This window comes from Protopterus annectens, chromosome 6.part0 (assembly GCF_019279795.1).
Source record: "Protopterus annectens isolate FY-2018-M chromosome 6.part0, PAN1.0, whole genome shotgun sequence".
Classification (NCBI taxonomy): domain Eukaryota; kingdom Metazoa; phylum Chordata; order Ceratodontiformes; family Protopteridae; genus Protopterus; species Protopterus annectens.
In genome coordinates, this window is record NC_056737.1 from 1,924,558,243 (window position 1) to 1,924,582,906 (window position 24,664).

At 36.9% G+C, this 24,664-nt stretch overlaps 1 protein-coding gene across 1 annotated transcript in view; it reads right to left on the bottom strand.

Annotated features, from left to right (window-relative positions):
* LOC122804987 (unconventional myosin-X-like) overlaps positions 1-24,664 on the bottom strand; it is a 2,302,513-nt gene that overhangs the window by 2,196,268 nt on the left and 81,581 nt on the right. Inside the window, exons 4-5 of the mRNA XM_044075233.1 lie at positions 15,975-16,059; positions 15,205-15,308 (exon numbers count right to left, since the gene is read on the bottom strand). Of these exons, the coding sequence (XP_043931168.1) occupies positions 15,205-15,308; positions 15,975-16,059 (189 nt within the window). The remainder of the gene's footprint in view (positions 1-15,204; positions 15,309-15,974; positions 16,060-24,664) is intronic.

A 24,664-nucleotide genomic window follows, 5' to 3' on the forward strand; every position in this document is an offset into this window, starting at 1 on the left:
ATTTGGCATTTTTAAAACTCAAGAATCTTATGATCGAAATAACAAATAACCAGATAAATAATGTTACATCTCCTCTTTTAGGTGTACCTTTAAATATAGTTGTATTTATTAAATCTCTTATGGGATTTTGTATAGGATTCAATTTTGTTTGTAGTGACAATGAGTGTACAAAATATATTGTGGATGTCAAAACTATATACATATAACAATGAACAAGTGAAAATAATGTAAGGATTAAACCTTGCATCCCGCCTGGAGTTGAAAACTCCAACTTAGAGCAGTATTTACTACTCAAGTTAACCCCCTACCCTAAGCAGCAGTACCTCAGCTACCACCTTATCAATTTAATACTAGTTATATTTAACTGAGGTTAACAGTTTTCAATTCAATTATCTATCAAGACAAAACTACACATTTGGTAAAACAGCATCATATAAACTAAAATAAACTTTTCTTTTTTTTTTTTTTTCCTTTAAAAAACTGTTCATACTAGTATATAGATCTATGTAATATATAACACTTGTATTCTAATAGCATTCAAATAATCTTAATGTTAGAAATCAAGAGGAGAGAAAATTATGTTCTAACATTCATTTAAATCAAAAACTTTGGCTAATATGATTCAGACATTACATGCATTAAGATGCATCTATTTTCTGTCATGTGAATTCTATCAACAGCTTCCAAAAAAATCTTGAATTGTTTGTATATGAGCATTTACTTAAACTCATTATTGTCAATAGAGTAAAATACTGTATTCATAAAAATTATTATAAATCATATTGCATAGTTATGCAGATTCTCAGAAACACCTGCGTTATTACCTAAAAAAAAAAAAAAAAAAAAAGCCATCACACACAAACACAGACACACACACATACATATACACACACACACACACACACACACACACACATACATATACACATACACATATATACATACACACACACACACACACACATATATATATATATATATATATATATATATATATCTGATCTCACTGAGTTGTGTCTTTGTAGAGCACAATCCTACTTGCTGTCCCTAGAATAAATCTGTCTGCTTTATACAAAATAATGCACAGCAAACACATATTAGTAACCAGATTTTACAATCATGCTAACCTACTGCTTTAAAATATATCACATGACATTTCTTCCAGAATAGAGTTATAAGATTATTTATGCTCGTCAATCAGATGAATTAAATGAGTTATAGTAAAGTATATGTTTGGGACACAAGTTTTTAACACAGATTATTATGCTACTGTTAAGTAGATTTTCAAAAACATTTAAATAAATGTTTCATTTTCTATGTCTTCTAAAATAAGATATTTACTTGCTACAAGAAACTACATCATCTAAACTCATCATAACTGACATATTTTATGAATAGAGTATTTTTCCTGAATCTGTGGTGTGTCAGTGTGATAACCTTGTCAATGTTTATACTAACTGCTTTCAGTTTCTCTGTGAAAATTCTGTGAGTGAAGCTTCTGAGGAAACTCATGAACACTATGCATGAGACAGCCCACATCCCAGATTGTCTCCCTTAACATTTTGGCGGGAAACTTATTAAAACTTGTGGCAAACATTCATTTTGTCAATAGAGTAAAATATTGTATTCATAGAAATTATTATAAATCATATTAGATAGTTATGCAGATTCTCAGAAAAAAAGCCATCACACACACACACACACACACACACACACACACACACACACACACACACATATATATATATATCTGATCTCACTGAGTTGTGCCTTTGTAAAGCACTGTCCTACTTGCTGTCCCTAGAATAAATCTGTCTGCTTTATATAAAATAATGCACAGCAAACACATATTGGTAACCAGATTTTACAATCATGCTAACCTACTGCTTTAAAATATATCACATGACATTTCTTCCAGAATAGAGTTATAAGATTATTTATGTTTGTCAATCAGATGAATTAAATGAGTTATAGTAAAGTATATGTTTGGAACACAAATTTTTAACACAGATTATTATGCTGCTGTTAAGTAGATTTTCAAAAACATTTAAATAAATGTTTCATTTTTATGCCTTCTAAAATAAGACATTTACTTACTACAAGAAACTACATCATTTAAACTCATTATAACTGACATATTTTATGAACAGAGTATTTTTCCTGAATCTGTGGTGTGTCAGTGTGATAACCTTGTCAATGTTTATACTAACTGCTTTCAGTTTCTCTGTGAGAATTCTGTGATTTGAAGATTCTGAGGTAACTCAAGGACATTGTGCATAAGACAGCCCACATCCCAGATTGTCTCTCTTAACATTTTGGCGGGAAACTTATTAAAAACTAGTGACAAACATTCATTTAGCAGTGTAAATGCATCTAAACATGACAGAACCTCCACAATGTATTCCACAGATCATCACAGCCTCTATGCAAGTGAAATTAAACTCAAAATTACCAACAAGTAATAAAACTCAGCATTCTTCTCCCAACTCAATTTTCATATAAATCCTATTATTCACTGTGCCCACACAGTCAAAAGCATTTCTATATATTAATAAAGAAAAGAAAAGAGTAGAAAATAAAAGGGAGTGAGGCAGAAATAAAAAATGTAAGAGAAAGCTGTAAGAAGTATATACAATGGAATGTTACTTACTGTTTATATTAATAGAGTTAAAAATAAAACATATTATTTACTCTTATTTAGTTCTGATTATTATTAGTTAAAGCATGACAGATTATTTACAAACAAGCATAAGCAGTATAATCAAGAAAGTATAATTAGAAATAGCATTTGAAGAACTTATAAACTTTTACAAGAAATAAATATGTTATTATTCTATTAATGATATTTTCATTACTGTTCTCTGCCTGCCCTCCCCCACCCTTTACCCACTACATAATCTAAATAGAATGTCATTGTTTAAACAAAGAAAATAATAAAAGAAGGGAAAAAAGGTAAAGATAAAAAATGTATCAAATTACTAACCTTACTTTTTTCAGAAAGAAAAACAAATCGAGTCACAGCCTGCCATTAAATCCTCAGACATTTTGACTGGTTATGAAACAAAACATTTCTTTGCACATAGAGAATAACTTTGATTAAATCTTTTCCAAAATATTTGTGGCTTTCTGGAAATGCAGGAACTATATTCAAAAAGATTAATAATGAACTAAAATGATGAGAGAGAAAAAACATATAACAAATCATTTGTTTTTAGTCTCTTCTTCTTCTCTGAAGTCTTCAGGAAGCTTCAGTTGCCAATCTCTTTAATGAAGAACTAGCCCATTCCATTTCTTCTATTTTATCCAAAATCCTTTTTCTTTGACAAACAGTAAAGCAGAGTCTAAATCATCGAAGACCTTAGGACCATCAGGAAGGAAGATTTTAAGCTTGGCAGGAAACAGAAGGTATGTTTTAAACTGCTTTTTAAGCTCCCTTATTAGTGGCAGAAAAACTTTTCTTTTAGCAATTACCATGGAAGAATAGTCATTGTCAAAACGCACAGTTGTCTCATTAAACTTAACAGGAGCTTTAGCCCAAGCAGATTTAAGAACCATCTCTTTATCAAAAGATGATAGAAATCTAACTATAACTGATCTAGGATAGTTTTTGTTAGAGTTAGTATTAGCTATAGATCTATGTGCTCTTCGATACCAAAAGAGAATGCTTCTGGTAAATCTAAAGTTTTAGGGAGCCATGTTGTTAAAAAGAAGTAATATTGTTACCTTCAATATTTTCTGGCAGTCCAAAAATCCTAATGTTATTAGCCTAGATCTATTTTCCAGGTCATCCAGCTTTGTTTGTAAATGTGTATTTTGTTTCAGCAGAAACTCAATGTTGATTTCCTGTTCTTGTATTTTATTTTCCATGTCATTCACAGCTTCTTCTATGCCTGTCATCTGGATCTTCTGTTGTTGCAGGTCCATATGTAACAAGTCTATTTGTTTTGTAGTTTTTTCTATGAAAGTGTCTATTTTAGTATCCATTTTATCCATCTTAGCAGTAAGTTGCTGGACTATAATTATCAGAGACTGATGTTCTTTCTTGATGCTGGAGTCTTGAGAATTTGTCTTACTGGAACTCATTTCAGACTGATAAACTGACAGGAAAATTTCCAAAGTAATTTCTGACAGGAATATTATTAAGATTTCCTTTCTTTTTTAGATATAGTTCAAGAACTATATAAAACAAACATATTTAGAAAGAAAATTACTTCAAGAATTAATTTTTTAAGTAATTAATTCCTGTCAATGTAATGAAATTGGTGGAGCTGAAGAAATCTGCTGCTATCCTGTGTTCATCCTTGGCCACGCCCCGGGAATATACATCTTGAGAGTATGAGTTGGCAGACTAAAAATTCCCTACAGAGTACTCTGTCAGAAATATTGGGTAAGCAAATGGGTGCAACTAAGGAAAAAATATATTTTTTGAGCTGGGACACAGGATCTGAATTACATGGACATAGTGAGGCTTGGTTAAGTTTAATTCTGCCGGCTACCAAAAAAGCAATTACTAGAAAATGGAAATCAAAGCCTAATTCAATTGTATTTGTAGTAGTGAATATTATAACACAGATAAATGAATGGTAGTGGATTTTTAGAAAAGGGTAGGAGCAAATTATATTGAAAAATGGAAAATGTGGGAACAATACATGCAGAGTAATGTTTTGTAGGAGGAGTGAGGTTTGAGAAGGCAGGAATTGAGCAATTTATGTAATGTTGGATTGATGATAGTGATACAAAATAACACACGTATAATGTTTTAGCTGGGAACATGTTAATATGTTTTTTTTTTCTACATAAATGTATGTTTGCCTATGTCTTAGTAATAATTCAAAAAAGATGATTAAAAAAACATGTTTAATTGGGATAGACACACACGCAAACATACAAACGTGCACACACATACATACACACAAACACACACTGCATATTAGGGTCATAGCATCAAATGACTAAACTATCCACAACAGTCTTCAGGTAGACTGTGGATGCATGTTGTGGTGAATTAATTACAAAGCAGCTGACATGAGATGTTACTGTAGTGCACACACAATATTCTTTGAATGGAAGAGGGGAAAGTAAATGTCATCTGCTTTTTTAGAGGCAGACCGAGCAAAATTCTGATGCCTCCAAAATAACTTCTGAAAAGTTTCATACAGGAAATCATTTAACCTTCAGAACAGCCTGCGTCTGGTACATGTTGATATAATTCTTGGATTAATTACATGGGTAGCAGGACCATTCTAAACTGGGTTTCATCTTCCACCAATGAAGGGTTCCTCGGGGGGGGGGGGCACAGTAAGATTCTATGTCCCTATTACTTCTTGAAGGAGGAATTGTAATCAGACATGTCACTTGAGGAACCTGTAACAGACGGGAGATTTTTTTTTAAATGGATCAAAAAGCTGACCAGTACTCATTAGCAAGAATGGGCAGAGATTTAAAAAAAGAATCTCATGTCTAATAGCAGTCACTGGGACAATAGGTGAATCTGGAAAGTAAACAGCAGGAAGAAGAGGGCACACGGGTACTGGAAACATAAAAGATGGTCAAAATGTCTTAAAAATGATCTTGAGTGTCATGTATTCTGCTTATTCGCCGAAAGTTTCAAGTCTTTTTAGAACCTTCAGTTTTATCCCTGCAACATGTGGACTTGCATCTGACACTGCTTAGCATGACGATTAGGCCTTGAACTTGTCAGATCTCCAGTGTCTGGTAGATGGACTCAAGTTCTATCAGATGCGGCAGGCATGGACATCACAGGCCACCTATCATGGTGGTAACTCACTCTGACTAAAAGAGCTTTTAGCTTCAAAGGCAGGCACTTTGCTAATATGTGCTGTAAGAAATGGTCATAATGAACGAATGGACAGGACTTAGGACCACTATAAAGTGCAAATAGTGTAACTCATGATGTGTCAAGAAGGTGGTGAGCCTTTCCCACACATTATGTTTGACAAAAGTTGAGCAGCAGGATAAATTTGTTTACTTTGTGATACAGAACAGCAATAAATTAAAATCTCTTTCAATACAAAACGAAGGATATTATCTCTGGAGGTTTCACTGCTTCTACCAAAATGGTTCATTCATATCAATGGGGCAAGGACCAGGCATTCCTTTGGCTAGGCAACACTCCACAGTGTAAACAAAAATGACTGATTTCAGTAACTGGCTTAATTTTTGGTGTCATTCCAAGGGGATCCAGTTCCTGTCTGCCTGGGAAGCCATGGTCGACAAACCTTGCTGCTTTGCCAGAGACTGTTTGCACCCGGCACCCCTGGGATTTTGGTTGCTGCCAAAGGCTCTTGCCTCCCCCAATAGTGCCTTTTTTTTTTTTTTTTTAGGCAAGGTCTCAAACATTACAGAGGTGAAATTAACCAATCACAACAAAATAAGGGTCATGCTGCTAAATGCTAAGTGCTTAAACCAAAAACCGCACTCCCTGGAAGCACTTCTGCCACTAGAAGATGTAGATGTCTGAGCAGTCACAGAAACCTGGTTTAAGCCCTCAGAGTACTCCAGTCCTGCAAGACTACAATGCCTTCCACACCTTTACACTGCAAAATGAACATGTGAAAACCAAGGGAGATGGTGTTTCCATCTATATTAAAGATAAATTCACCTCCTGTCTAGTTAGACTGGACAACTCCATGGAGTTACTCCAGGTCCAGGTTACGGTGGGTACGACCCCCATTCAAGTCCTAACCAGTTATAGATACCCCTCCATGGGTCATAACACCCATGAAGCCTACTGAACTAAACTGAAGACAATCCAAATTTTACTGAACACACTGGTTATGGGGGAATTCGATCATCCCACCATCAACTGGGAAACCTACTGTAGCCCAAATCACTAGCACAAAAGTTCCTGAACTTTGTGAATTCAAATGCCATGCAGCAAATTGTTCATACCCTGACAAGATGAACAAACATTCTATATCTGGTCCTCACCAACATGTCAAACAGGTGCACTGCTGTAACTGTTGGACCCTCAGTTAAAACCGACCAAAACTCAGTCACCTTTGAACTGATACTAACACCAGAACTCACAAAGGGTGAAATCAAACTAAAAAACTTCACCAAGGCAAACTATACCCTCCGAGGTGAGGGTATAAATGCATTCCAAGCTCCACCCCAAGCTGAAAGTGGTAACTATGCCAAAGCTTACACTAATGTCCTGTACAAGCACTTGCATAAGTGCATAAACTCGGCTGTACCAGACAGAATCAAAGCCAGAACCCAAAGTAAAATCAAGCTGCCATGGTGGACTTCCAGCATCAACAAACTACAATAAGCACAAAACGTTGCTTTCCAAGGAAAAAAACAATTACCCCAACAATGGAAAGGCACCCTACTCAGCCTTACAGGTAAATAAGGCAACTTCTAAGAGCTCCTTTGAGAGACAGCAAGAAAATACTGCCAAGGATAACCATAAGGCCTTTTACAGCTACGCACATAACCTAAAGGAAAGTACCCAAGCATGTGCAGAACTGGTGGTCAATGGTATCATACACACACTGACCCACAGATAGCTAACCTGCTAGCGGATAGGTTTGGCAAAAATTTCACTCCCTTATCCCCTCCTAATTTGCAACAAACCCTCTCCCAACCCCCCCCCCCCACACACACACACACACCTTGCATATCTGAGTAGGTCCTCAAAGCCCTTTTCAAATGCAAAGGACACAGCTTCTATGGGACCAGATGACATCTCAGGCTGTCTTCTAAACAGGGTAGAACATGAACTAGCATCACCACTAAGTACCCTTTTCAATCGTAGCCTAACCACAAGCTTTGTTCCTGTAGAATGGAGAACAGCTACAGTTATTCCCCTCCACAAATGTGGCCTAGCAACAGACCCAGGGAATTACAGACTCATAAGCCTGACCAGCCTCATCAGTAAGGCCATGGAATGCATTATTATGGACCTTAAAGAAATAGGTGACCTCCAAACCCTGGATCCTATCCAATTTGGCTTTGTGAAAGGCAGATCCTGCCTGTTAAACCTGGTGGATTTCTTTGAAAGTGTGACCAGGGTCATTGAAGAAGACAAATCTGTGCACACAACATACCTTGACTTGGCAAAGGCTTTCAACACAATCCCATATTCAGGCACTACCAATAAACTTAGCAAACTGAATGTAAACGCCTTTGTTGCAAGACGGGTTTCCAACTGGCTCACAAACCAGGTACACACTATCAAAGTGGGTGACTCCACATTAACTGTGTTAGTGCTGGCCCCCCACTGTTTGGCATATACTTGTCACAAGTTCAGGTGACAACTAAAGGGCTGTAGATGACCAAGTTTGCAGACTGCAAACTAGGTGCAATCACTGAAATCCCCAAATGATGTCAGTATACTCCAGGAGGGTCTCACACAGACCAACGACTGGTGTATTAATCACAGTCTCAAACTGAATGCCAAGAAATGGATCATCATTCCCTTCAGCACAAACGATGTCCCTTCACAATCTCAAATCAACAATACCCTAAGTATCGATGAAGTGGTAAGGGACTCAGAGTCACAGGTTGACCGTGACCTTAACTTTGACCACCATGTGTCTACCATTGTAAGGAAAGCTGTCCAGATAGCTCACTTGAGTAGTAAAGGCTTCGCCTCTACAGCAAAAGAAGTTATAACCCCCGTATACTCGGCACTTATCCAGCCCACAATGGAGTATAATGCCCAATTCGTTATGTACCGTACTAAGCACGGTCCACAGAGCAACTCAAGACCCAAACTTAATGAACTTACTGCATATCCATAAATCAAATGGGTCTAGGGCTACCTGTTCCAGGGACATAAATATAGCATGCGACTTAAATAGGACATGCTGGAGGGATAGATTCACATGAATTTGGTAGCCTGTTGCAAAGACATGGCAGTTGCTGGGAAATGAAATGGAGAATCTCTATGATGCTGTTCAAGAGGAACATGGACGAGTAGATGGGACACCATAAATTCTTAACCAGGGATAGTGCCCACAACCCTCCTGGACATGGGCAGTCATCACTAAATGCAAGCTTGGGTAAAAACTAGTACTTCTATGGTATTACATTGGGTTGAAAAAGCTAGGCTTAAAATGACCTCTGGGTCAATAGCCTAGTAATCTCCTATGAACCAACAGTTTGTGTGTTTCTGCCTGGGGTGCCTGATGAGCCCATTAGTTCCCCTATGCCAACAGTTGGGTGAATAAGCAATGGGACCAGCTTCCATGTTTAATTCAGTGGCCTACTCTCTTTCTATGAGGCTTCCCCTCATATGGTGGCTCTCAAACGTCATCGTGCTGTCTGCTATGGGAAGTGTGTGCTTAGGAGGACCATGCTCTATGGATTTAACCTCAAATGGTCCTATGGGTGTCACCCAAGAATGATCCAAAGCTACCTACCTCTACCAATGATGAGTGAGCCTGCAACGATTGCAGACTCCCATTACCCTGCCCCGCGCTCCTCTGGTGGCTGACCTCTTAATCATACTGTAGTTATCTAGGCTGTAATCAGGGCTTCATCCCTCAGTCCCAAAGAACTACATTAGAAAATGAGGTTTTATAGGTACATTTTCTCAGCCTCTTTTCTTTCGTTAAAATCAGAGTTGAATATTAGCTTTCATTTGGGACTTGAACTCCAGCATATCATGCTGGTGTGGCTGCTGTTGGACCAACAGCAGACTCTGGGTAGACAAATATTGTGTTCTCCCTTAAAAGCGCTCTTTTAGCAGGGAAACTCCCAGCATGGTTTTAACAGACAATTCAACATCTGTCTGGAGGATCTTGCTGATAAAGTGACAGTGACACTGGCAAAGTAGGTTGATAGTCTTGGGTTTGAGTCTCTAACAAAAGCTTTCTGTGATTTTGACAGTGGATAAGTAGATAACTTTCTTGTGCATGTGCATTCTTGCCTTTGCTAAATGAAAGCGAATCTTTCCTGCCTGAACTCACTGCCTGACACGCACTGCTGCCAGTTCACGTGCTTTCCTAAGAGAGAACACAGGTTAGACCAGCTAAAGTTTGTGTACATCACTCCTTGCCTTAAAAAGAGATGACTACTGAAGTGTGTACAGCCCACCTCAGGAAAAGTAAAGACTTTAAAGCAGCTCCGGGGGCACAGCACTACTGCTTTCATCCTTTTGGATGAGAAGTTAAACCAAGGTCCCCATCCACCACAGGAAGCAGTAACTTGGGTGGATAACAAGATCCCCCAGAACTTATTAAAAAGGGTATAAGGAAGTACCTTGGTGCATTGATCAAATTTCCCTTAGGCAGTATGAACATCACCTTGAGTATCCTCCCCTAAAGAGGTGCCACTGTCCTAGTGAAACTAACCCAGTCAACCAAGTATGCAACCTTGCACAAGTACATTCATACACGCCAATATCTTTATAGTCCTTTAAAAATGTCCAGGTACTGCTGTAAAAGTTACCACATGCTGTACCTGCATACAGCAGATCAGATGCTATCTTTCTGCATCCACAAAGATTTACGAAATCAAGGTCCCCCTTCCTGATAACATTCTAGAATACACCATCACCCATGACCCTGAATGGTAAAGCAGACAAAATATTTGGGTTATCATTGAAGTGCAAACCAGAATTAGAACTAAAAATTAAATATCCATAAAGAAATTAATTTGGAAGGACTTAAGGAGATGGTTGGTATTTTGGTTGAGGGTTTTTAGCAGATACTCATATCATCCTATAATGCCTTTTACACAGACTAGCTACTGCACAAGAAGGGACATGAGGCAAAAGTGTTATCAATCTACATAAAAAGTAAGCACACCTCAAAACTGGCAAAACGATATGACATGCTTGAGTTACTCCATGTCCAGCTAACCTTAGGTAAAGCACAATACCATATCCTTGCTAGCAATAGTTTCCTATCTATGACCCAGGATAACTATACCACATACTTCAATGTACTGGAGTCACACAATTCAGCCCATCACCATATTCATGGCAGACATCCACTATCCTACCATAAACTGAGTTACATACACAACATGCAGACTCAAATATTCCTGGATTTTGTCAATGCAAACACCCTGAAACAGCTAGTCTGCACAGCTACTAAGGGTGCAAATATCTTGGATGTGGTACTCAAATGTAAGGTAATGTTGCACTCCCCATGTCCTCATTAGTCAGATAAGATCACAAAGCAATAACCCTTGAAATAAATACAAAGACTGAACACCCAACAAATCCCAGAACCTTTAAAAGCTTTCCCAAGGGTAACTACCTCCTTAAATGAAGGCATAGTTAAATTCCAAGCCCCCCCCCCCCCCAAAAAAAAAAAATTTAAGAGATCATGGTGGCCTGTGCAGAAGAGTTTACAGGAAACCCTGTACAAGCATGTAAATAACTGCTTACAAACAGCAGTTCCAAACTGAAATAAACTTGGGGCAAACTCCAAAAACAAGCTCCTTTGGTGGACGCTCACTATAAAATATGTTGTACAACAAAAGCACATACTATACAAAAATAGGAATGGCTATGCCCAAAAGACAAAAAAAGACCCTTGTCAGTCTGAACAAGTAACTTGGGGGACAAATCAAGCCCACCAAAGCTTACGTCAAGACAAAAATATTCTCCCAGGCTAGGGATAACCATAAGACACTTTTCATTTATGCATACAACCTTAAAGGGAACACCCATGTGCTGAACTAACAGTAAATGTAACTTCCTAAACCATACTGGGGGGATGTAGTAAATTTAATGGTGATAAATTTAGCTCTAAATTCACCACCCTATCATTCCCAGTTTACCAAGAGGAAATACCCTCTACCATTTCTTCCCAACTATTACTAAACAGATCCTCACTGAACTCCTCAGAGCTAAGATCACTGCATCAATGGGTCCTGGTAGTATCCCAAGATACCTCCTAAATAGTTTGAAACATGACCTACTAGGCCAACTAGAATCTCTATTGAATTACAGCCTCCAGACAAGCTTCATTCATAAGGAATGTAGGACTGCAAGTGTCATTCCTCTATACTAAGGTGGACCATCAACAGACCCACAGAACTACAGACCCATAAGTTTGACTAGTCTTATATGCAAGGCCATGGAAATAATTATTGTGGAACTGATAAAGATACAGGAAATCTTCAAACACTGGACACATCCAAGTTCAGATTCTTCACGGGCAGATAAAGTCTACTAAACCTGGTGAACTTCAAGGTCACTAGAGTCAGAGACAAGGGCAAAATGATACATGCTTCCATCCTTGACATGGCAAAGGCATTGGACAATACTGTACTTGGGTATTCTAGACAGACTCACAAATCAAATTTAGGCATAAATCCCTGTCAACCAATGGATAGTGAAATGCCACACAGAACATGAAGTTAAGAGTGAAGGAATCCACCTCCACCAAGAGACATGTTACTAATGGTGTCCCACAGGGCCCAGTACTAGGACCTCTCCTGTTTGGAATATACTTCTCTGAAATCAAGGTAAAAGTAGAGAGCCTTTGGCTGACCAAATTTGCTGACTTCAAGCTGGGTGCGATCACTGGAGTCCTCCAAAGATGTAGATATCCTCCACAAAGGGCTGACAGAAATAACTGCTGCTACAACCATTGCCTAAAATTCAATGCAAAAAAATGCATAATTATACCCTTTCGGAAGACTACTACCCCTGCAAATTACAATACTGAGAACACTGCCCTAAGAGTTAATCCAAAGGTAAGGGACCTGGGAACTCGGGTTGACAGTAACCTGAACTTTGATCACAATGTGTTCATGGTAGTGAGAAAACCCTTCTACATGGCACAACTTATAAGTAAGGGCATGGCATCCACAACTAGTGAGATCAGAGTCCCACTATACTCAGCCCTCAGACCAATAATAGAGTACAATGCACCTTTTGGCATTCTACCTGACCAGTAGTTTGCAACAACTAAAACGGAAACAGAGGTTCCTCACTATAAATACAAGGTGTAAATATGTCCTATGCAGGCTGTCTCAAAGCCCTGTCCCTGTACTCTGTCTCCTTCAGACTGCAAACCACAAAAAGCTCGACAAACCAGGAAATGTACAAAAAACGGAGAACTGAGCCCAAAAGCGTAATTTGTAAATAAAAAAGGAACAAATTTATTAAGCGCTTTCGGAAGGGTTAATACCCCTCCTTCTTCAGAATGAAAAATAAACGAACAAACACAGAATGCAAGCTACAATCCTATTTAAAACTAATTAACATCAGGTGATGACTGTAATTCATTAATTCAATTAAACTAGTGCAACACAGGTAGCCTAGTAATGAATACTTCCTTCTTTTAAAATAATGTCTAATGTTGACAAAAAACTGAACAAAATTAAATGTAAAAACGTTAAAATGCTTATGGACAAGCATGTAAAGCTGATGTTTAAAACATATATTTAAAACCACGTACTTCATTAATAACCATAGGTTATTACAATGGACAGTGTTAGTTTATAAAACAAAACTAACTTAAATTAAACTTATCGACCAGGGCTCACTTAACTGTAATTGATTACATCCAGTGTCTCAAAGGATGTAGTTCCAAAAAATGTTGTTACACTAAGTGACAAGATTAACTAAATGTCATCTCCTTATAACTATCTTTTTAATGCTAATTTCCTCAAAATACATGAGATAGAAATTTGTTCGTTCAAACCTGGAGAAAAATGGGCTGCAGTCCTTATTTGCCAATACAGCTCCTCCATTTCAAGTTGAATCTGCCAAGGACCTATAAGTGGGGCATCGTCCACCTGTTTCAGTACAAAAAACTGAAACTGGTGGCTTGGGTGTTTAGTAATGTGGCAAGCTAAAGCATTAGTAGGTTCCTTCTTAGAGATAGCGTAGTTGTGTTCGTACATACGCTGTTTTAACCTATGCTCGGTCTTTCCAATATAGAAAGCCTGACATGAATTACAATTTGCCACAAACAATTGCTCTAGAATTGCAATTGTATTTGCCTTTCACTTTGTACTCAATGTTATTAATTGTAACAGAAGATCCCTCCTTTATAAATCTACATTGTTTGCAAAAACCACATTTACCCATACTAAAGGCCGATGTTCTCACCCTAGGTTTACCAGCTTCTAAAAGGGTTTTTAAGTTAACTCCTCTTCTGAATGTGATTGCTGGAGGGGCTTCAAACTGGTCATGAAAGTTCCTATCGCTTGACAAGATTCTCCAATTTTTGCACAAAATGTCCTTAATAAAGAGGTGATCTATGGAAAATGTACACAAAAACCTCATGTTGTGTTGGTGATTTGTACCAGTAAGGTTTCCCTTTCGCGTGCTGTCAACCACAACGTCACTCGTAGATGTTAACTGGAAACCTAAAATAGGACAGAAATACCCTGCACTACGCTTAGAGACTACTTCCTCCTTTATCTCCCTCACCAGTTTGCAAGGGTACCCTCTATTCAAAAACATTTCGGACAGGTTATTACATTCCTCCAAAAAAATTGCATAATTTACAATTCAAAATTTACAAATTACGCTTTTGGGCTCAGTTCTCCGTTTATTGTACATTTCCTGGTTTGTCGAGCTTTTTGTTTTTTGCAGTCTCCTTCAGACTACTGAGGGAGTATCTATGAATAGCCTACAAGGCTATCTCTAAACTGCAAAATAAAGCACACCAGCATTAGCTGATCTAAGCATCCAAACCTTGTCTGTGACAAACAAAACATGTTGGAGGGATAAGCCTGTGTTTCAGAGACGCCCCTTTCGCTGGAATAGATTCCCTATTCACGTGAAACAGATCTCTTCCCTAAGCCTAATCAAATCCAATTTGGACCAATGGCTGGGAAACTGTAAATTCACCCCAACTTGTCGCCCGCAGCCGTTATGGATAGGGATAGTTTCTAGATGCTCCTAAGTTGTCCTATCCAGTGGGCATTCATTATTGGGAAAATTGGAGCATGAATGGCTAGGTTGAAAGAGGCTCTAGGACTGTTAGACTAGTACTCTCCTATGCATGTACTAAAGACCAAAATACCAAACTCTGAATGTCATTCTCTGCCCTCAACTCTATACAAATACATTAATACTTGCCCACACGCACACGCCACAGGTGCGTGCACGCACACGCCACATGTTGTGCAATCAGAGACCCACATGCATGAACCCCTTTGTCATGTTGCTGGCAAGAAGCTGTAATACAGAAGCAGCATTATGTAGACGTTTTATGGTGACTTTCAAGTAAGCTGTTCTAAGACATGAAAAAATTAACTTACCATGACATTATCAAAAATCTGTTTATCATCAAGGTTCTCATCCTTGATACAGCCTGATTGATTCAAATAGTGAAAGGATTTGGCACTTGAGAGACAAAATGCATCTGTAACAGTTATAAATAAAAGAAATAGTCAACTTTCATGGTCAATTTGGCATATACAGTTCAGACAGGTACAGTGAATACAAAGCCATCTCCTTGTAATATTTTGTAGAAAACCTACAACCTGTAAAGCTTGTAAATAAGATATTTTCATAATACTCTCTGTAATCAGCATTTCTGCTTTTTCTAATTAAATTACTAAAACAACAATTATAAGATTAAAATTTAGAATGTGGCCTTGAGTTTTATCATTTCTGCTCTCACTACTTCATTACAAAGTGTTTATCCTCCAGAACATTTTCTTCTAGCCTTCCTGCAAAATAAAATACAGCTCATAATAAAAACTATCTGTTATATAAAATATATTTTGCAAACAATACATAAATTGTAAATTCTTCTGAAATACATGTGAGAGAACTCTAAAAATCTGACTAAGCATATAGGGACTAAGTTGATACAAGGGCTATATAATTTAGCAGAACCATATTTCATTTCAATAGACACAAACATATATCCAGCGCAACACTGATCTTTTTTTTTTTAATTATATCACTGACTTAAGTCTCCATTTTAAAGAGACTTGCATGCCTAGCAGGTATTTAATAACCAAAACAGCTGAAAAAATAAAGTTAGCAAAGTAAATCTGGCTAAGATAAAAATGGTTCTTACCTCTCTGTTCTTTATCTGTACCAACAAGTAGTGCATAAAATATATGATAATTTCTCTCCCCAGGGTTTTGTCGCACAACACGGTTCTGAAATTAACACCAACAAATATTTAGCAAAACTGAACCAATCATGTAACAAGTATGCAAATTATACCACAGAATTAGAAAACACTAATCAGACTACAGAAATGAATAAAAATGTTCATTACTTCTCCAACACAGGGCGGAATATTAAACTCACTAAGAAAGTTACTGATTTTAAAGATCAACAGTTATCTACCAAACTCCACTAAAAAATTAAAGTAATTGGCTTAACCTGATGGAGTCATACTCATGTTGACAGCAGAGTTGACCGAGACAGTGAAGCTAATGTAGAATGTCCTAATTTACCAGAAAGAAATTGTAGTATCTGGCAAAACACAGGAAAACTATTAACTTCATCAGACTAAAGTAGGTCTGTCTGGACAGAATTTTGCACAATATTTCAGACAAATGATAGAGAGGATGAAAAGCCAATATACCTTACTAGCCTAATTATGGGAAAATCCTACATTCCAGGGAACTTTACAAAGACAAGCAGTTTAAATGAAACACACAGGTTGAGTGCCACAGGGCCTAGATAAAGAAAAGATGAGACGCAGAAGTGGCTATCCAAAGCATCTCAGGATGAGACTTTTTTTGGGGGGTGGTCTGTCAAAGAAGCCCGAATAATGCAGAAATCTTTGAGACCTTCAATTTTTGAAGACTTGGATATATGATGAATGAATGGAGGAAGGAGAAATCAAGACCTTTTCAAACTTCTCTCTTGGGGATAATATAAACAAATACTAGCCAGTTTATAAGGCTACACGTGAAGAATTAGATGTCAAATACGACACTTCAGGAAGTAGTCTTAAATTGCAAAATATTGTTACATAAGGTAAAGCATTTTTAATATTCTTTTTTTTAATCCCAATAAGTTAGCCTTAAGGTGCAAAGTCACAATTAGAGTAAGGACAGGCCTAATAAAAATACTTTGGCCACATAATGCAAATACAAGAGTCACCAGAAAAGACATCGACAATGGGAAAAATTGAAAAGAAATGAAGACATCATCAGAAGCTAAGGTGGATGAACACCATTACTGAAGTAATGAATATGAATTTGCAAACAAAGGATCACTTCTTGACAGACAAGCTAGGTGTGCTAAAAGCCTTGAGATCAAGGAAAAAAAAAGATTAACATACAATTATAAACACAAGTAGAATGAGACTTTGAAAGGACATTTGAAAGCTTTATATAAAGAAGTACTGGACACTATATACGTTTATGACAAAAGGGTTATGAACTGGTAACTGGAATTGTAATTGTGTTAAAAAGAAAGAAAAAAATGATACATATACCAAGCATGATAAATGTGGAGGTGAATAAGGGTGTTGTAAAATACTGGGGACACCCCAAAACATGCTTTGTTTTTGTGTGTAGAAAAGGACATTAGAAAAGTAACTGACTAAAAAAATTTATATTTGTGGGCAAATGAGACCATGTACAAAATGTGAATTGATAAGTTATAAATGTAACAAAATTTGACATTTACGGATGGACTGCAAAAATGAAAACAGCATGGAAAAAGAAAGAATGAACAGAAGAAATGTTTAGTAGCAGTGGAAATAGAAGAAAAAATACATGAAAAAATTATAAACAGGGCATATAAGGTACTCAAATAAGGGAAGACAAATTGGGAATCAGTAAAAGGAAAAAAATATTTGTAAAAGGGTAAAAGACAAAGAAAATGTACAAGGACAAGTAAAAAGAAATTAAATGGATGAAAAAATACTTAGAGCTAAAGATTGGGGCACACTGTTTGATTCTCATGTCAGGAAAGAAACTGGTTAGGCATAGGTTGGCCTATTATAGAAATATAGCCTAGCAATTAGCTATCAACTTATGAAACCATGAAGCGCTTTCTGTAAATGTGAATAGTATTAAGAATATAGTAAAATGAAGAGGAATTTTGGAGTGGTGTAATACATGTGATGTAGATGTAATTATATGACAACACAGTTTTTAACAAATGAAGCAAGATTAGAAAGAGAAACTATGGGGAGGAAAGAAACTGGAATTTGGGAAAAGGAGAGATGTTCCGGAATAGTAGTATTCTATAAATTACAGTAAAGATACTAGATGTAACTTTGGGGAAAAATGGGAAGATTAACAATTGTAGATCTAAAATGGAAAGAATAAGTAGATAGAATTATAACATTATACGCTTATACTAATTGTAAAGAAGAAAGCTTATTTAATCAGATTTTAGACTGTGTAGTGCTAAATATGAATAATTTAACAGGAAACTAATTTAAAATGCAAGTGTGAAAAGAAAGGAAATGATACAAGAAAAATGTTAAAAGTTATAAGATGTGGTAAGTTAAAACTTTGAGACAAAATTTCATGGACTTAGAAAAGTGCATGTATAGAACTGAAATAGATTTTAAAGTATCAGTAGGTTTTGTTATAGGAGAAAGGGAGGTAGTTGAAACAGGATTTTGTGATCTTATAATATGGTTAGAAATAAAGGAAAACAAATATAAAAAAATAGGCAAAGGAATAAAAAGGATAAATGAGAGAGCATGGAATGAAGAAGGAAAGAGATTAGTAATACAGTTATGGAAAGACCATATTACTAAAAAAAAAAAACATTTTAGAAAAATTGATCTGAATGGTGGAAAAATTATTTTCTTTTTACAGTGGCAATATGATGTGAGAAAGGTTGAGAAAGAAATATAAAATTATATAATGATGCAGTGGAAGATTTAGAACTTAATGATGGAAAGTACTTTGACAAAGAATTATATGAAAAATAAAAATATACAATTGTTAAAGATTTTTTTATAAGTAAAAAGAAAAGTATTGTGTTACTTAAGCAGATTGGTAAAGGAAGATGGTAGTATAATTAAAAAATATATAAAAGGAGAAACAGAATTCAGGGAAATATTATAGATAGTATAGTACAATATGTACAATTAAATGTTTAAAGAAAAAAGGTAGTGACAAAAACGTAAAGTAAAAAAAGTTAACAGGAAATGAGAACAAAGAGTTGGAAAAGGATATTTCTTTAAGTGAGCTAATTAAAGTATTAGGAGAAGTAAATCTGTATTTGGTTGCAGGTCCAGATGAAGATGTAACATTTAGGAATAAAGATGCAAGTAGAATTCAATGGGGAAAAAAAACAGAAGAAATAAAACTAAATTGTCTTTTCTGGAAAACATAAAATTATCATTCTGAAATAAAGCTCATTTGATTAGTTCAGTACTGATGGGAAAAATAACATACTTAGCAAGTGTACTTATGTTGCCAACAATATTTGAAATTGAATTGTTGCAGTTTTTTCATTTACACATGGTTCTAGAGTAAACCCAGTAAACAGAGGAGTTTTTTAGTTAAATAAAGGTGGTGGTTCAGGGTTAACTGACCCAGTGATATACATTGCTTCATTAAATTTGTACAAGGTATTAAAGAGGATAAATGAAAAAGTTGAGATTAGTAATAAAACTGTATCAATGTAAATATACATTTTTGGATATGGGAAAAAAAACAGTAAAAGAAAAACAGTGCATAAATGAGGAAATAAAATATTACCAAGAAAAATATTTTGTGGGGAAAATATATATACTGATATAGAAAAAAGATAGAAAAGTAGGTTATAAGAATGCAAAGATAAAACATTACTATGTAAAGCCACAGGAAAATCTAACAGATGAAAAAACTAAAGCCATAAAAATAAGAAAGAAATGATCAAATCAGAAAGTAGAATGCTAAGATTTTTTTTTGGAGACTAGTAATAAATTGCCTGTAAAAGGGAATATGATAAAAAGAAAAATGATAAAATATGTTTACACTATATAGAAGAAACTACACAGCATGTGTTTTTGAAATGTAAAAAAAACGTTATGGGGAAAACCATGTAAAGATTTTTGAAGGTATAAAAAGAGTGGATAAAATAAACATGGATATAAGAATAGAAGTAAAGAATATGTTAAAAAAATAGATAAGTTACTTTATGTTATACGGGTTATATGAAATGAAAGAATATAGGGTAGCCACCTTTTCAAATGCCTAAAGCGGGAATTTTTTTGTAGAAATGTCAGATTTTGCAGGGCAAAACATACCCACAGCCAGTATAAAGGAGAGAACTTCATTTTTTTTGCCAAAATAAAAGCTTATTCTTGTAGCATTTGAGTAGCTTACTCTGTTTCTTATAACATTTAGGTATTTCAGATACAAAATAACTTTTATGCAACTATTAACCAATTACATCAGAGTGACAGTTCCAGGTGTCTCAGTGTCAAATATTGTTTGTTCGTATTTGCATCAATAATTGTAAAACCATGTTATGTACAAGGTTTTAAAAGATTTCATCTTAAAGCTTACACAATGGCAAACTGCATTAATATTTGACCTCTGTCTAGTGCAGGTAAAGAGATATTAACTGTTGTTTTTATGATTTTATATAGATAGAATTTTCACATTTTTCTAAATATCTCAACAACCAAGTAACGCAGACAGAGCTCCTAAGCCTAATATGAAAGCTCTCAGCTAGATGAATAAAATGCTGCTGACAGTATGTATATAACTTGAGTGGCTGCTGAGATATTGTAAGTTCCTCACAAGATATTACAAACGTAATAGTTACTGTGTTTACTGTGACTTACAAAATTTGGTTTAAGACCAATCATGGACCTCATTAACATAGACATTGGCAACCTCCAAACACTCGACCCCAAACAGTTTGGCTTTGTCAAGGGAAGGTCATGTCTGTTAAATCTGGTCGACTTCTTTTAGACAGTCACCAAAGCCATGGATGAGGGGAAGACTGTGCACAGCACCTACCTTGACCTGGCCAAAGCCTTCGACACTATTCCCCACTAGGGTACAGTAGATAAACTCTCTCAACTTGGCATCAATTCCATATGTTATCAGATGGGTAGCAAACTTGCTCACTGATGGAACCCACCTAATCAAAATAGGGAAGCCACCTCAAGCTGTAGACCCGTAACAAGCAGCGTACCCCAGGGATCGGTCTTGAGGCCTCTATTATTCAGGATATACATCTCTGAGGTGGAGGCCAAAACTAGTGGGTTATGGCTGACCAAGTTTGCAGATGACTGCAAGCTGGGAACCGTCACATTCCCCAAGTGATGTATGTGGACGTCCTCCAAGAGGGTCTCACCCAAACAAATGACTGGTGCCAGAAAGCCTCAAGCTGAATGCCAGAAAATGCATCATCCCCTTTGGGGAAGGGTGACATCCCCACATATCACATTAATAACAATGTCCTAAGTACACAATCAGTAGTGAGGGATTTGGGCACCCAGGTTGATAGCAATCTGACTTTTGACCACCATGTTGCTTCCGTTGTACGGAAAGCTTTCTAATATGGCCCACCTCATAAGTAAGGGTATTTCATCCAGGGACAGAGGTCATAATATCCCTGTATTCTTCCCTTATAAGGCAAATTATCGAATACAACGTCCCCTTTATCATGTAACTTGCAAAGCACATGCAGCAGCTGGAGAAACCACATAGGTTCCTCACCAAGGGAATCCAGGGCCTCAAACACTTGCCCTACACAGATAGGCTACAAGTCTTGTCCCTCTACTCAGTTTCATAAAGACTCCTCACAGGTAACCTCTGTCTGGCATACAAAGCAATCTCAGACAATGCCTTGATGGGACTGCTGCATATCTGCAATTCAAGCTCCACTTGAGCAACCTGTAAGCGCGACCTCAACCTGGACTGTAATATCAATAGGACTTGTTGGCGGGACACATTTGTCTCTCAGACTCCCCCATCTGTGGAATACACTCCCTTCTCAGCGTCAAGCAGAGTACCTCATTGTCCCTTTTTAAGTGCAAACTGGACGGGAAATGGAAAATACACATCTGGAATTCCACCTGTGTCCCTGCTGGACAGGGGGCTCTGGGTGCTGACTTGTCTAAACATGGGCTAAACTCTTGGCTAGGCTTATAAGGGCTCACGGCCAATAGCCTACTAACCTCCTATGATCCTATGACCTACAGCCTGAAGAATATTGCCACTACAAAATAGTTTTTGCTGAAGAGTTTGCCATTTATACTACTTTCATAACCCATACGGTTCCAGAGATATGAACATTTGTTTGACATGTGAGGACAGTTTGATTCTCTCAAAAGGTTTAGGCTCCACCCATTGGAAGTTATAGTGTAAACTTCCAGAGCTCCATTGGAGTGAACGAGTTAAAGGAAATATTTTTGTCCTAAAATCTCAAGACATTTGCCATTTTTTTCAATTTTTTTTCAGGACACAACTGCCGAAAGGACCGTCTTTCGCAAAGTGGGACAGGTGGTAACCCTAAAAGAATAAATTAAATTATGTTTAATGGTAAATGAATTTTAGCAGCAATACTAAGTTAAATCAGATGGTGGTTATGGAAAAAGGAGTAGAGTTCTAACGGGATGAAAATGTAGCATGATTGTGTAAACAGATTTGCGGGTATGTATTATACACACACACACATTACACACACACATATATATATATATATATATATATATATATATATATATATATATACACACACATATACATACACACTTGTAAATATTTGTAAACACGTAAATATTTTGTAAATAAGTTATTTTTTTACATAAAGGACTGTTACCCTTTTTAATACGATCTGCGGAATCTTCTACATCCACCTGAGCTACCAGCAACTTAAAAGATGGGACTTTGCCTTAATCTGAAGGGAGAAACACTCAGGAAGTGCAGTACCCCCTTATGCTGCACTGCAGTCTCAGCAGCCCATCTACCTGGTGTGAAAATAGAACTCGCAGCCTTCATGAATGGTGAGTGCGCTACCTGTTGCTCCATTAACAAAACCACTGTGAGAAGGCTAGACCATAGGAGCAGGGTGGTAGCGATGGGTCCACAAAAAAGGGGTGTAAAGTGAATTAATGCTTTGCAACTCATATTACCAAGTGCAGAGTTCTATTCAAGTATCTGACACTGGAAAAGTATTTTTTATAAGTTGCAAAACAAGTATTAGCTTGGACACCACAAAGATGCTATCAATCCTAGTGGCGGTGACTAAACAATGCTACGATTAACAGAAAGATTGAAGTTCTACAAAATAAAGCATGAGATCTGTACTATGTTTTACAGGAGATTAAATGGTAGATCTGAAGATGAAACGGAACACCTCCTGTAAAAAGACTAAGTAGCAACTCTGTTCCCCAATTAATGTAGATTCTGTGGTTAGATATTTCACAGTAAATTCAGTCTGCAAAATTCTGCACCCAGCAAACCTAAAATAAAAACTAAAAGGCTTTAGCAGTTTGACTGGGGGGGGGGGCTTCAACAGGGCACCCAGAATGGAAGGACTCCAGATGGACATTAGAGGAGAGTAAGAAAACATTACTGTAGTTATGACCAGAATGAAATACAATTAACAGCTAAAAAGAATATCGTCCAAATGCTGTAATGAGTCATTAAAGTAAGAAAAGTCTGTCATTGCATACCACCTTGGAGAAGCCTCATATGGATGCTATAAATGAGGAAGGACAGGATTCAGAAGGGCCAGAAAAGAATAAGTAAGCTGAGGTGTGGATGGCCAATTAATAAAAAATCATTTAAATGCTTCTCAAAAACAGGTAAGTCTGCGGGGATGAGTTCAATACTAAAAACAATATGGTGCTCAACATGGAAGGAATAAAGTACTCCATCACAAAAAGGAGGGGGGGGGGAGACAGATGATGTTATAAACTAAGATGGGGTGGTAGACTCAAGATGACTGTCAGGATACTATGTGTCATGGTAAATGTGAAGATATGCCATATCCTCAGATAATCCCAAAATTTGCCAGAAAACCACAAATTTTATGAACAGGCCAAAAATACAAAGCAAAAATCTGGCCAGTTAAGAGGTATGGACTACAAAAAAAGTTAGCAAGACACACAAGAAAGCTCAAAGCAAAATTACGATTACTAAAAATGATGCAATCTTGGAGGGGAAAAAAAATTTAACATGCATGCATCCATTGTATATAGTAAGCCATGGTAAGGAAAGGAGACAGACATTATAATGAATCGCATATAAACAAGACCTATACCAGCACCAGACAGGTGAAGTGTGAGGTTGAAGGGACACTGGGAACATGAGACTTGAGGATTTACTACGTTCAAACAAATGTACAACCACTGTTCTCATAAAAGCCTGCCACTATGCTAGATTCCTTATATGTGGGGGAGGGATGCTTCCATTTTATTAAGATACTCTGTGGCACAGTGGATCTCACATTGCTGCCTTAAGTTCTTGGTTCAGTTCTTGACTGGGGTGCCTTGTGTGTGGAGCCTGCACGTTGGCCTTATGGGCTTTCACTACGTGCTTCAGTTTTTTCACATATCCCACAGTTGTGCTGCAGGCAAAATGCTGATGCACCAAAATTGCCTGTAGATATGCACTTCCATCCTATGATAGGCTGGCCACCCATTCAGGATTAGTTTTCACTGCCTCCAGCCCACTGAGGGACAGAATATGTTCTAGATCCAAATGACCTTGAAAATAGATTAGGCAGGTTTTGCACTAACTGAAGGTGTGTACAATGCCTTTAAAACGCTTGGAAATATACAGAGATTATCATCAAATATTCCAAGGTGTTGGCAAGAGACTTCAGACTGTG